Source organism: Oncorhynchus mykiss, chromosome 9 (assembly GCF_013265735.2).
Source record: "Oncorhynchus mykiss isolate Arlee chromosome 9, USDA_OmykA_1.1, whole genome shotgun sequence".
Lineage (NCBI taxonomy): Eukaryota > Metazoa > Chordata > Actinopteri > Salmoniformes > Salmonidae > Oncorhynchus > Oncorhynchus mykiss.
The window spans coordinates 3,159,266-3,173,948 of NC_048573.1; the positions used below are offsets into that span (position 1 = coordinate 3,159,266).

General features: G+C 43.5%; 1 protein-coding gene across 3 annotated transcripts in view; it reads right to left on the reverse strand.

The window, feature by feature from the left end:
- Nucleotides 1-7,422: 7,422 nt before the first annotated feature.
- LOC110532888 (broad substrate specificity ATP-binding cassette transporter ABCG2) overlaps nt 7,423-14,683 on the reverse strand; it is a 35,591-nt gene continuing 28,330 nt past the window's right edge. For 2 of the 3 annotated variants that reach the window (XM_036987067.1, XM_036987066.1), the window contains exons 11-16: nt 12,747-12,829; nt 10,457-10,546; nt 10,077-10,201; nt 8,680-8,834; nt 8,080-8,249; nt 7,785-7,932 (exon numbers count right to left, since the gene is read on the reverse strand). In XM_036987067.1, the coding sequence (XP_036842962.1) occupies nt 7,785-7,932; nt 8,080-8,249; nt 8,680-8,834; nt 10,077-10,201; nt 10,457-10,546; nt 12,747-12,829 (771 nt within the window). Of the gene's footprint in view, nt 7,933-8,079; nt 8,250-8,679; nt 8,835-10,076; nt 10,202-10,456; nt 10,547-12,746; nt 12,830-14,683 lie in introns of all 3 variants that reach the window. The other variant, XM_036987068.1, reaches the window with a different exon arrangement.

Genomic DNA, 14,683 nt, shown 5'->3' on the forward strand with positions numbered 1-14,683 from the left:
AGGACGCTCCGGGCCATGGATCATCACTGGTGGCTCCGGACTTGGAACCGCCGGGAGACGCACTGGAGGTCTGGAGCGTAGTAGTGCTGGCACAACATGTCCTGGACAGGAGACAATCTTCGCACGGCAAGGCAGAAATTTAACAAACTGAATTGTTGGAAAGGTGGCATCCGATGATTGTGCCTGTTCTTTCTTAGCTAGGCTTGAGGTTAGGGTTAAGTTTAGGAGTGAGATTAAAGGGTTAAGGTTAGGGGAAGCGTTAGCTAACATGCTAAGTAGTTGCAAAGTAGTTCAAAGTAGTTTAAAAGTAGTATGTAGTTGAAAAGTTGCTAATTAACCAAAATGCTACATTTGAATTCACAACCTTTGGGTTGCTAGGCATTCACATTATACACCCCGACCAACCACCGACATTGAAACTCACTGAGCTCTTCAGTAAGGCAATTCTACTGCCAATGTTTGTCTATGGAGATGGCATGGCTGTGTGATCGATTTTATACACCTGTCAGCAATGGGGTTTGGCTGAAATAGCCGAATCCACTAATTTGAAGGGGTGTCCACATACTTTTGTGTATATATATATATGTTGAAGAGGTTGTGGCTCAAGATTTATCCCTGTCTCACCCCCCCCCGGTGTGTGTGTTTTTTGGCAAGCTTCACCGCACACTTGTTGTTTGTGTTTATGGATTTTATAATGACAAATGCAACCCCCCTCTTTCCATCAATTTGTATAGCAGATCCTCATGCCAAATGTAATCCTTTTTTTTTTTGTTGTTGTTGAAAATCAACAAACATGAGAAGGCTTTGCTTTTGTTTGGTTTTGTTTTGTCTGTCAATTAGGGTGTGCAGGGTGTATACGTGGTGTGTTGTACATTAGTTTGGTAAAAAGCCAATTAGGGTGTGCAGGGTGTATACGTGGTGTGTTGTACATTAGTTTGGTAAAAAGCCAATTAGGGTGTGCAGGGTGTATACGTGGTGTGTTGTACATTAGTTTGGTAAAAAGCCAATTAGGGTGTGCAGGGTGTATACGTGGTGTGTTGTACATTAGTTTGGTAAAAAGCCAATTTTGACATTTGCTCAGGACATGGCTTTCACTGAGGGAATGTAGGAGTCTGCTGTCTGCATCTCACTACAGACACCCTGTTTCAATTCCAGGTTGTATCACAACCGGCCGTGATTAGGAGTCCCATAGGGCGGTGCACAATTGGCCCTCCATTGTTCGGGTTTGACCGGTGTAGGCCGTCATTGTAAATAATAATTTATTTTTAACTGACTTGCCTCGTTAAATAAAGGTTAAATAAATAGTGATACAAATTCTTAACTTCTCTTAACACCTCTCTCTCATTTTTTCTCTCTCCCCTCTCTCTCTATCCCTTATCTGCTCTCTCTCCATTCTCTCTCTTTCTCGCTTCTCTCTCTCTGTCTCTCCTTCTCTCTTCCCTCCCCCTCTCTGGCTCTCTCCCTTCTTTCTCTTTCTCTCTCACCCCTCTGTGTGTGTGTGTGTGTGTGTGTGTGTGTGTGTGTGAGTGTCAGTGTACTATGTGTGAGTGTGTGGGTAGACCCCATTGAGTGTACTATGTGTGAGTGTGTGGGTAGAGTCCATTGAGTGTACTATGTGTGAGTGTGTGTGAGTGTGTGGGTAGAGTCCATTGAGTGTACTATGCGTGTGTGTGTGTGTGAGTGTGTGGGTAGAGTCCATTGAGTGTACATGGACCACGATGTTTCAAGAGAGTCAGTGCAAAAAAATAATCAGAAATAATAATAAAATAAGGGGATCAATTCAAATAGTCCGTTAACCTGTTAACTTGGTGCTCGGTACCGCTTGCCGTGCGATAGCAGAGAGAACAGTCGATGACTTGGTGCTCGGTACCGCTTGCCGTGCGGTAGCAGAGAGAACAGTCGATGACTTGGGTGGCTGGATTCTTTGACAATTTTTAGGGCCTTCCTCTGACAGTCATCACTTCCTGCCTCTGACATGATGTTGTGGGCCGTACGCCCTCTGTAGCGCCTTGCGGTTGGATGCCGAGCGGTGATGCAACCAGTGCAGCTGTAGAGCTTTTTTGAGGATCTGAGGTCCCACGCCATATCTTTTCAGCCTCCTGAGGGGGAATAGGCTTTGTCGTGCCCTCTTTACGACTGTCTTGGTGTGTTTGGACCATGATAGGTCCTTCGTGATGTGGACACCAAGGACCTTGAAGCTCTTGACCGCTCCACTACAGCCCCATTTATGTGAATCGGGGCGCACTTGGCCCTCATTTTCCTGTAGTCCACAATTAGTTCCTTTTTCTTGCTCACCTTGAGGGAGAGATTATTGTCCTGGCACCACACCGCCAGGTGTTTGACCTCCTCCCTATAGGCTGTCTCATCAGTGTCGGTGATCAGCCCTACCACCGGTGTGTCGTCGGCAAACTTAATGATGGTGTTGGAGTCGTGTGTGGCCATGCAGTCTTGGGTGAACAGGGAGTACAGGAGGGGACTGAGCATGCACCCCTGAGGGGCCCCCGTTTTGAGGATCAGCGTGGCAGATGTGTTGTTGCTTGCCCTTACCACATAGGGGCGGCCCATCAGGCAGTCCAGTATCCAGTTGCAGAGGGAGGTGTTCAGTCCCAGGGTACTTAGCTCAGTGATGAGCTTGCAGGGCACTATGATGTTGAACGCTGAGCTGTAGTCAATGAACAGCATTCTCACATAGGTGTTCATTTTGTCCAGGTTGGAAAGGGCAGAGTGAAGTGCAATGGAGATTGCATCATCTGTGGATCTGTTGGGGCGGTATGAAAGTTGGAGTGGGTCTAGGGTTTCTGGAATGATGGAATTGATGTGAGCCATAACCAGCCTTTCAAAGCATTTCATGGCTACAGATGTGAGTGCTACGGGTCAGCAGTCATTTAGGTAGGTTACCTTGGTGTTCTTGGGCACAGGGACAATGGTGGTCTGCTTGAAACATGTGGGTATTACAGACTGGGTCAGGGAGAGGTTGAAAATGTCAGTGAAGACACTTGCCAGCTAGTCGGCGCATGCTCCGAGTACACGTCCTGGTAATCCATCGGGCCTTGCGGCCTTGTGAATGTTAACCTTTTCAAAGTTCTTACTCACATCGGCTACGGAGAGCGTTATCAAGCAGTCATCCTGAACAGCTGGTGCTCTCATGCATAGTTCAGTGTTGGAAAATACACTAATAATGAAAGATTCAATTAAATGAATGACAATCATGTTGGAGGTAAATAAAATAATCAAAAGATGTGTTGTTTATGCTTTACAGAGACTCCACACCGCTGCCTTTGTCACATGAGATGGCCGCAGCTTTCCACAAAAGTGTTTGTGTCCCGGTAAAACTATTATCCTCTGCATGGTTGTTAATGAAGTACACAATTCGATGCAAGTCCTCATGCTTCAGGTGTAACTTGGGCCGGATCTCTTTTTTAGACCATTCTCCTTGTAGGAGGAGAGTCAGGTTCTGCTGATACTGTAACGGCTGTCGTCGGTGGAAGAAGGTGAGGACCAAGGTGCAGCGTGGTAAGGGCTCATGATTTTTAATATCAAAACTGAACACTGACTAACAAAAGAACAAAGAAACAACCGAAACAGTTCTGTCTTGTGCAAACACACAAAGACTGAAAACAACCACCCACCCAACTCTCTCAGTTGTAAATTCTTGGTTATCTTCACGAACCCTGGCTAACAAGTTGAATCAGCAATACAACATTTGGTTTCATTATTTATTTATTTAAATACCTAAACAATCACACAGAATTACACATACACAGGATGGGTCAGACATGAAAAACATCCCTGGTGGACGGAACCGTTATGACGGCCGGTTACACAAAGAGAGGGGGCTGGGCTTGAATGAAAGAGCGGGAGGACTGAAGAAGAAAGGGAGAAGCTATGCTATCGTAAATACAGAACCTTATGCATTCTAAATAACCGCCCATTTGGAAAAGGAAAATGCAATGAATGTTTACTCTGAGCTGCGCTTCGATAGGTTGGTCGTAGATAGAAGGCTGGGTTGTCCAGCATGGATCTCTTGTCCTTTGAAGAATGTCTAGTGGTGAACTGGAGTGTGGTAGAATGGATCCTTTGTCCGTCCTCTCCGAGCCCACATTCACAGTTGCTGTGGCTAACTCAATCAGCTTTGAGGTGTCACTTCTTTAGTGAACAAGAGTTCAAAGTTCATACCAAGTTGCCATACTTTAAGCTCATGCTATATTCTGGCTGGTATATTCAAAATTCATCCTTTTGGCGTGTCAATCGTCATCTTCATGTTGAAATTCGATGCAAATTTCGTTAGGTTCTTATCTTAGCCCTTTCAACGTGGGGACCGTCGTCCTCTCGTCCTCGGAACACAAAGTTAGATTTCCGTCAACGGGCTTATATCGTGGTGAAGAGAAGGGCGTGTTTCATAGTTTGCAACCAATGTCTGTTCACTTGGGCGGGGCCTCTGAGTGAGCAGAGTTTACAACCAATGTCTGTTCACTTGGGCGGGGCCTCTGAGTGAGCAGAGTTTACAACCAATGTCTGTTCACTTGGGCGGGGCCTCTGTGTGAGCAGAGTTTACAACCAATGTCTGTTCACTTGGGCGGGGCCTCTGAGTGAGAAGAGTTTACAACCAATGTCTGTTCACTTGGGCGGGGCCTCTGTGTGAGCAGAGTTTACAACCAATGTCTGTTCACTTGGGCGGGGCCTCTGAGTGAGCAGAGTTTACAACCAATGTCTGTTCACTTGGGCGGGGCCTCTGAGTGAGCAGAGTTTACTCTATGACAAACCGTTCTCTCATTAAGAAGCCAAAATTACATTTAATCTTTTCACGAATAGTTTCATATTTATACATTTAAATTGCACAACAATTCCATGTGAATCTGATAACTAGAATGTGTAGACTTTCCCAGATACAGTTTATGTCGTCCTGTCATCAGTCATAATGTCTCAGACGACAACTGATCTGACATCATATTCATTAAGTACCAACTCGTATTTGCAACTGGTTGGATTACCGAAATATGGTTCCGTTTCCCACCTTTCGATGTTACCAGACTCTCTGTTACAAAGGGCTTTCCAAGAGTCAACTCTATAAAGTAGAGAGAGAGAAAGGGGGAAAGGTATTTATGGAGGTCATAAACCTCCCCCAACAGGCCATCGTCATGACAGTATAATATCTGAAAATTAAGCTAGCTAGACTAGCTAGACTCTTACCTGTATACATGGATGAACGCTTCTCCCTCTCTGTCATGGATGCCATGGTTGCCCTTAGGTTTGAAGATGTAATCCGAAGACAGGTGTTTTATAAAAACAGCCTTCTGTGTTCTCTTTTTGACTCCCTCCATTCAAATGCCTGAATTTCTTCCATCTCCTTAGCTATCAAGTTCTGCTTCCACTGGGCATTTTATTGATTTACAAACCTGGGTCTTCCGTGACAACATCACCATCACGCTCATCAGAAGACTACAATGTCTGGTTCAATAAAAAAAACGTTTTAACTTTAAAATCAGGGATCGCCTCATCATCTGACTCATTTTCAAAGTCAGAGAGTCAGCATAGCGCCGATCGTCCTCCAGAAGAGGACATCACAATGTTTTCACACTGATCTTTGTCGATGGCGCCTGCTATAATCAGGGCAGCGATGTTGTTGAGAACAGCAGTTTCTCCATGATAACTTAAAAAAAAGCCACGGTAGCTTTGGATTATCTACACATACTGAGTCGCTCATGTTATGGACAGAAGCATGTTACATGGCAGACCAATCAGAACTCATCTCTCGGCATGTCCAGCCTATCCATTATATCAGCCAATCATGGCTAGCGGGAAGGTTCCTGCAACTAGGATCGTAATTTAACCATTTTAATCGTATTTACAGATGGCATACACGTTTGTTATTAAGGCACATGAAAGTTCACATGTCCCAGCAGGCATTTCTTCCCCCCCCCCCCCCCCCATCCAAAAATCCCGCATTTTGATAAAAAGGAAAAAAATGTTTGAAATAGCATGTACGTCAATAACAGTTATACGGAAGTGTGTGTGTGTGTGTGTGTGTGTGTGTGTGTGTGTGTGTGTGTGTGTGTGTGTGTGTGTGTGTGTTGATACACAGGAGAGGAAATAGAACCAGTACAACGTTGATGTTTTATTTGCATAATTAACATTTTTATACTGTTCGTCACAGGTGGCTGGTGGTACCTTAATTGGGGAGGTAGGGCTCGTATTTATGGCAGGAACGGAATTAAGGGGTTGGTAGCAAACACGTGATTCACTCCATTCCAGCCATTATTATGCACCGTCCTCCCCCTCACCAGCCTCCTGTGCCGTCGATCATGTGTTAGTGTAGGAGTGTTTAAACACAGTGTACAAAACGTAAAATAGAAACAATGTCTAGGACTGTGTCCTAAACAGCACCCTAGTCCCTTTATATTAAACCTCTTGTGTCCAAAGTCCTAGGGGCCCTGTTCAACAGTAGGGGACAGGGTACCGTTTGGGACTCACCTGCATAAGTATGTATTATCTGTCTTTACAGAGCACCAAATAATCAATATATTTGGTATCAATACACGTTAATTGTGTTGCATCGATAAAATATTGAACAAATTGCACATCATAAAAACACGAATGGTTCAACAATAATCACATAGACATCTTGAGACATGATTTAAAACATCTGTAGATAAGACACATTGGTAGAAGAAATCATTGAAAGTATTGGTTTGGAACAATGATTGACGGTGATGATGATGATGATGATGATGGTGATTTCCCTAACCCCTTGACCCCTCCAGGACTGCCACGCAGAAGAAATACCAGGACTCGCAGCTTTTACGCAAGAGATTGAAATTCACTGAACTCACTGAGTTCATTTTAGTTTGCGCGCAGAAAAAATACCAGGACGCGCAGAGTCCTGAGTTCACCCCCTTTTAGTTTGCACTACATAGATCAATGTTTAATTCTGTAATCTAATCAACGTTAATGCAACAAAACAAAAAAACAAATCTAACTTTGATTGAGATTAAGTGATTTTGTTGTTGGCAGAGCCAGAGAGCAACGGAATAGAATTCTATTGACCTGGAGGTCAGGAATGGTCTTTCAGTCACCCTCGGGTGTCAAGGCACTTTTCAGATCAGAGTGCATTTCCGTGTGCGAAATCAAAAGCTATTATGTGATTTACTCCATTGGTTTTGTTGGTAGGCCTACATTATGCTCCTATAGCCACAATAGCCTGTTGGCTACTGTCTAAAACTGTAAGGATACAGCCTATTGGCTACTGTCTAAAACTGTAAGGATACAGCCTATTGGCTACTGTCTACAACTGTAAGGGTTCAGCCTATTGGCTACTGTCTAAAACTGTCAGGGTACAGCCTATTGGCTACTGTCTAAAACTGTAAGGGTTCAGCCTATTGGCTACTGTCTAAAACTGTAAGGATACAGCCTATTGGCTACTGTCTAAAACTGTAAAGGTACAGCCTATTGGCTACTGTCTACAACTGTAAGGGTTCAGCCTATTGGCTACTGTCTACAACTGTAAGGGTACAGCCTCAGTGGAAACGTGCGCTGAAAGTTGCACAGAATACCTCTCACTAAACCTGAAATTTGCTCAGTACCCAAAAAACAATTAAAAGGAACATTGCCCCTGACCTCTAAATACCTAATTTCAACTTCCGCTTCAATCGAAACATCTGCTCCTGTCCACATCTGCGTACCTCCCTTGAAAAGTGTCCTTCGGACGCTGACATTTCAGATGACAGCCAAGGGGACGGCAAGGAACGGGAAGGTGTACAATAGGCTTAACCCATGACCCCTGACCTCTATGTGAACTTCTTAGTGAAGCGTAGTTTGAAGTATGCGATCGCCATGAAGATTACGGTCATGATCGCCAGGGCAACGTGATTCTGCCACAGCCCCCACGTGGTGTAGTCGATCCCCTGGTTCTTCAGAAAGTCTTCCCCCGTGCATCTGGACACAGGAGAGAAAGGTTCCTACTTCAGAAACAAAACACCTCAATCCTGGAGAATCTCACTGAGAGACAGATCTCCCTTGTAAAATAACTCTCCTGACATCAATGGATAATTTTAAAAGGTATAGTGAGACATTATCACTTACGTCATACCAGGGGGCAAGGTGCCGTTGAGGGGAATGTCTCCACAGAACTGGAGACCTACAAACTCATTAATTTGGAGAGCTGTTAGTCCGTACCGAGGGATGCTGAGGTACTGGAACCAGGCTAGCCACTCAACAATACTGGGCAGGTTCACCAACAGGCCTGAGAAGATCTGATACGGGAGGGGAGAGAAGAGGGAGGGGAGGGAGGAGAAGAGGAGGGGGAGAGGAGGGGAGGGGATAGAAGAGGAGGGGTGGGAGGAGAGGAGGGGAGGGGAGAGAAGAGGAGGAAGGGGAGTGGGAGGTGTAGGGAGAGGGGAGTGGGAGAGAAGAGGAGGAAGGGGAGAGGTTAGGAAGGAAAGCGAGAGAAGGGGAGGGGAGTGGGGGGCAGAAGAGGAGAGCAACATTATTTTTGATGTTTATAATAATCTCATATTAGTGTGTGTGTGTGTGTGTGTGTGTGTGTGTGTGTGTGTGTGTGTGTGTGTGTGTATGTGTCTCAATTCAATTCAAAGGGGCTTCATTGGCATGGGATAAACATGCTAACATTGCCAAAACAAACCATCACAAATGATTTAGTCTCTCTCTCTCTGTCGCTCTCACCATCATGAAGACGAAGGCTATGGTCATGAAGATGTTGGCGATCGCCACAACACTCTGGTCAGCTGATATAGCCATGGTCATAGCAGTAGCTGTATAGGCTACCAGAGCTACGGTCAACATGAACAGGAAGAAGGCCTCGACTGTAGCTTTAAACCCTGGAGAATAGAGAAATGTCATACTAGATCAGAACAGAAATATACTAGATCAGACCATATTAATATTATACTAGATCAGAACAGAAATATACTAGATCAGAACATAGAAATATAACACTAGATGAGAACAGGAATATACTAGATCAGAACATATAAATATTATGCTAGATCAGAACAGAAATATACTAGATCAGACCATATAAATATTAAACTAGATCAGAACAGAAATATACTAGATCAGACCATATAAATATAATACTAGATCAGAACAGAGAAGTGTAATACTAAATTACAACATAGAAATATAAGACTAGAGCAGAACATAGAAATATAACACTAGATGAGAACTGAAATATAATACTAGATCGGAACAGAGAAGTGTAATACTAGATTACAACATAGAAATATAACACTAGATCGGAACAGAGAAGTGTAATACTAGATTACAACATAGAAATATAAGACTAGAGCAGAACATAGAAATATAACACTAGATGAGAACTGAAATATAATACTAGATCGGAACAGAGAAGTGTAATACTAGATTACAACATAGAAATATAACACTAGATCGGAACAGAGAAGTGTAATACTAGATTACAACATAGAAATATAACACTAGATCGGAACAGAGAAGTGTAATACTAGATTACAACATAGAAATATAACACTAGATCGGAACAGAGAAGTGTAATACTAGATTACAACATAGAAATATAAGACTAGAGCAGAACATAGATAAATATAATAAATGATCAGAACAGAGAAACATAATACTAGATCGGTAAATAAAAATATATTATGAGATTGGAACAGAGAAATATAATACTAGATGACAACTGAAATTTAACACGAGATTACGACATAGAAATACAATGCTAGATCAGAACACAGAAATACAATGCTAGATCAGAACACAGAAATATAAATATTATACTAGAAAAGATGTGACATGACACTGACTGAATGATGTGTGTGTGTGTGTGTGTGTGTGTGTTCGTTCATTGGTTTGTTTGTGTGTGTGAAGGGTCTACCCAGCGATCATGGGTTAGGGTTCACTGTGTCTACCCACCGATCATGGGTTAGGGTTCACTGTGTCTACCCAGCAATCAAGGGTTAGGGTTCACTGTGTCCACGAGGGTGGAGGGTCTACCCACCGATCATGGGTTAGGGTTCACTGTGTCTACGAGGGTGGAGGGTCTACCCACCGATCATGGGTTAGTGTTCATTGTGTCTACCCACCGATCATGAAGTAAGCCACACAGCTGAAGAAGATGGCAGGGAGCGTCCTTAAGGTGATGATGTCACTGAGTAATTTACACAGGAAGTAGACTGATACTCTGTAGTAACCACTGATGTACTCATGACTGGGGGAGAGAGAGAGAGAGAGAGAGAGAGAGAGAGAGAGAGAGAGAGAGAGAGAGAGAGAGAGAGAGAGAGAGAGAGACAGAGAGTCAGAGAGAGACAGAGAGAGAGAGACAGAGAGAGAGAGAGACAGAGAGAGAGAGAGAGCGAGAGAGAGAGAGAGAGAGAGAGAGACAGAGAGACAGAGAGACAGAGAGAGAGAGTGTGTGTGTGTGTGTGTGTGTGTGTGTGTGTGTGTGTGTGTGTGTGTTACTCACATGAACAGTTTTCTCTCGGTGATGAAGAGCTCAGCAGAAGACACGGAACTGAAACACTGATTGGTGGTGATGAAGAATAGAGCACCCATCCTGGTAGAGACGACAACACACACACACACACAACCACACACACACACACACACACACACACACACACACACACACACACACACACACACACACACAGACACACGTTCAACACACACACATGGATCACATACACATAAATTAGATTCCTCTTAGGACCGCCCATACGATTCCTGTCAGGACCACCCATGCGATTCCTCTCAGGGTCACCCATACGATTCCTATCAGGACCACCCATATGATTCCTCTCAGGACCACCCCTATGATTCCTGTTAGGACCGCCCATATGATTCCAGTTAGGACCACCCATATGATTCCTCTCAGGACCACCCATATGATTTCTCTCAGGACCACCCATATGATTCCTCTCAGGACCACCCATACGATTCCTGTTAGGACCACCCATATGATTCCTCTTAGGACCACTCATATGATTCCTCTTAGGACCGCCCATATGATTCCTCTTAGGACCACCCACATGATTCCTCTCAGGACCAGCCATATGATTCCTCTCAGGACCACCCATATGATTCCTCTCAGGACCACCCATACGATTCCTGTTAGGACCACCCATATGATTCCTCTTAGGACCACCCATATGATTCCTCTCATGACCACCCATACGATTCCTCTCAGGACCACCCATATGATTCCTCTCAGGACCACCCATACGATTCCTGTTAGGACCACCCATACGATTCCTGTTAGGACCACCCATACGATTCCTGTTAGGACCACCCATATGATTCCTCTCAGGACCACCCATATGATTCCTCTCAGTGAGGGTTCTAGTTCTCATCAACATGTATAATCACTCATACTGTACAGTACTGTGAGGGTTCTGGTTCTCATCAACATGTATAGTATAATCACTCATACTGTACAGTCCTGTGAGGGTTCTAGTTCTCTCTCTCTCCTGCATTTGGCCATAAGTCCTCATCTACATTTCATCTGATGTGTTCTCTGGCGATGCATCTTGAAAAGTATCTCCTGGAATGTCTAATCCAACCCTGCCACTCTTCTTTCCCCAACAACCTGTTTTCCTTGATCCACGTTTCCAAAACGAAATCATTTCGAAGCCGACCTCTTCTGTCTGTTTGGTAACGAGACTAAAAACAGGACACTTCGCTACTATGGCCTATGTATTGCCTTTACCTCCCTAATCTCATTTGCACACTGTATATAGATTTTTCAATTGTGTTATTGACTGTGCGTTTGTTTTACTCCATGTGTAAGTCTGTGTCGTTGTATGTGTCAAACTGCTTTGCTTTATCTTGGCCAGGTCGCAGTTGTAAATGAGAACTTGTTCTCAACTAGCCTACCTGGTTAAATAAAGGTGTTCTCTACTAGCCTACCTGGTTAAATAAAGGTGTTCTCAACTAGCCTACCTGGTTAAATAAAGGTGAAATAAATTCATAAATAAATACCTAAAAACTTGGGTAGGCTTTCAGCGGAAATTGCTTGTTTGAAATGATTAAATATTCTGCTGAGATTTTCTATATGTTTCTGTCTGGTTACTGTAGAAATGCACGACATTTACCATCATTCTGTTTTGAATGTGTCTTTAACAGTTTTGGAAACAGGGTGTTAGCATTTGAAAATGCGCTGCAAATATATAGTGGAGTGTGAACGAGAAAAGAGTTGATGGATTTTGAGAAGAATGTGGTCATTGAATGCATTTTGTGTGAAAGCAATGAAAAACGATTCAAAGTTCGGTCCACAGACACTTCTGTTTCACTGACTGTGTGAAGAGTTTCTACGATGTGACTTCAGTTTTGACCAACGCGATTAGCATTGTTAGTTAGCATTGTTAGTTAGCATTGTTAGTTAGCATTGTTAGTTAGCATTGTTAGTTAGCATTGTTAGTTAGCATTATTAGTTAGCATTGTTAGTTAGCATTATTAGTTAGCATTGTTAGTTAGCATTGTTAGTTAGCATTGTTAGTTAGCATTATTAGTTAGCATTGTTAGTTAGCATTATTAGTTAGCATTATTAGTTAGCATTGTTAGTTAGCATTATTAGTTAGCATTATTAGTTAGCATTGTTAGTTAGCATTGTTAGTTAGCAATTGAAAAAAACGTGTAATACATTATATTAAACACACACACACACACACACACACACACACACACACACACACACACACACACACACACACACACACACACACACACACACATTAAACGCATACGAACACACAGACCTGTTCTGTAAGCCACTCTGGTCATTCTTCACTCCAAAGAATATGGCCCCAACGATGAGGGCCAGGAACACAGTCACTCCAATCTAAATTAGATAGAGAGATAGAGAGAGAGATAGATCAAATCATGAGAAAACAAAAAGATAATTACTTGACACATTGGAAAGAATTAACAAAAAAACTGAGCAAACTAGAATGCTATTTGGCCCTAAACAGAGAGTACACAGCGGCAGAATACCTGACCACTGTGACTGACCCAAACTTAAGGAAATCTTTGACTATGTACAGACTTAGTGATCATAGCCTTGCTATTGAGAAAGGCCGCCGGAGGCAGACATGGCTCTCAAGAGAAGACAGGCTATGTGCACACTGCCCACAAAATGAGGTGGACACTGAGCTGCACTTCCTAACCTCCTGCCCAATGTATGACCATATTAGAGACACATATTTCCCTCAGATTACACAGATCCACAAAGAATTTGATAACAAAGCCAATTTGGATAAACTCTCATATCTACTGGGTGAAATTCCACAGTGTGCCATCACAGCAGCAAGATGTGTGACCTGTTGCCACAAGAAAAGGGCAACCAGTGAAGAACAAACACCATTGTAAATACAACCCATATTTATGCTTATTTATTTTCCCTTGTATACCCTTTGTACATTGTTGCAACACTGTATATATACGTAATATGACATTTGTAATGTCTTTATTGTTTTGAAACTTCTGTATGTGTAATGTTTACTGTTCATTTTTATTGTTTATTTCACTTTTGTATATTATCTACCTCACTTGCTTTGGCAATGTTAACACGTTTCCCATGCCAATAAAGCCCATTGAATTAGACAGACAGACAGACAGACAGACAGACAGACAGACAGACAGACAGACAGACAGACAGACAGACCACATTGTATGATTTTTAAGTAATTAATTTGCATTTTATTGCATGACATAAGTATTTGATCACCTACCAACCAATAAGAATTCCGGCTCTGACAGACATGTTCGTTTTCCTTTAAGAAGCCCTCCTGTTCTCCACTCATTACCTGTATTAACTGCACATGTTTGAACTCATTACCTGTATGAAAGACACCTGTTCACACACTCAATCAAACAGACTCCAACCTCTCCATGATGGCCAAGACCAGAGAGCTGTGTAAGGACATCAGGGATACAATTGTAGACCTGCACAAGGCTGGGATGGGCTACAGGACAATTGGCAAGCAGCTTGGTGAGAAGGCAACAACTGTTTGCGCAATTATTATAAAAAATGGAAGAAGTTCAAGATGACAGTCAGTCACCCTCGGTCTGGGGCTCCATGCAAGATCTCACCTCGTGGGGCATCAATGATCATGAGGAAGGTGAGGGATCAGCCCAGAACTACACGGCAGGACCTGGTCAATGACCTGAAGAGAGCTGGGACCACAGTCTCAAAGAAAACCATTAGTAACACACTACGCCGTCATGGATTAAAATCCTGCAGCGCACGCAAGGTCCCCCTGCTCAAGCCAGCGCATGTCCAGGCCCGTCTGAAGTTTGCCAATGACCATCTGGATGATCCAGGGGAGGAATGGGAGAAGGTCATGTGGTCTGATGAGACAAAAATAGAGCTTTTTGGTCTAAACTCCACTCGCCGTGTTTGGAGGAAGAAGAAGGATGAGTACAACCCCAAGAACACCATCCCAACCGTGAAGCATGGAGGTGGAAGCATCATTCTTTGGGGATGCTTTTCTGCAAAGGGGACAGGACGACTGCACTGTATTGAGGGGAGGATGGGATGGGGCCATGTATCGCAAGATCTTGGCCAACAACCTTCTTCCTTCAGTAAGAGCATTGAAGATGGGTCGTGGCTGGGTCTTCCAGCATGACAACGACCCGAAACACACAGCCAGGGCAACTAAGGAGTGGCTCCGTAAGAAGGATCTTAGGTCCTGGA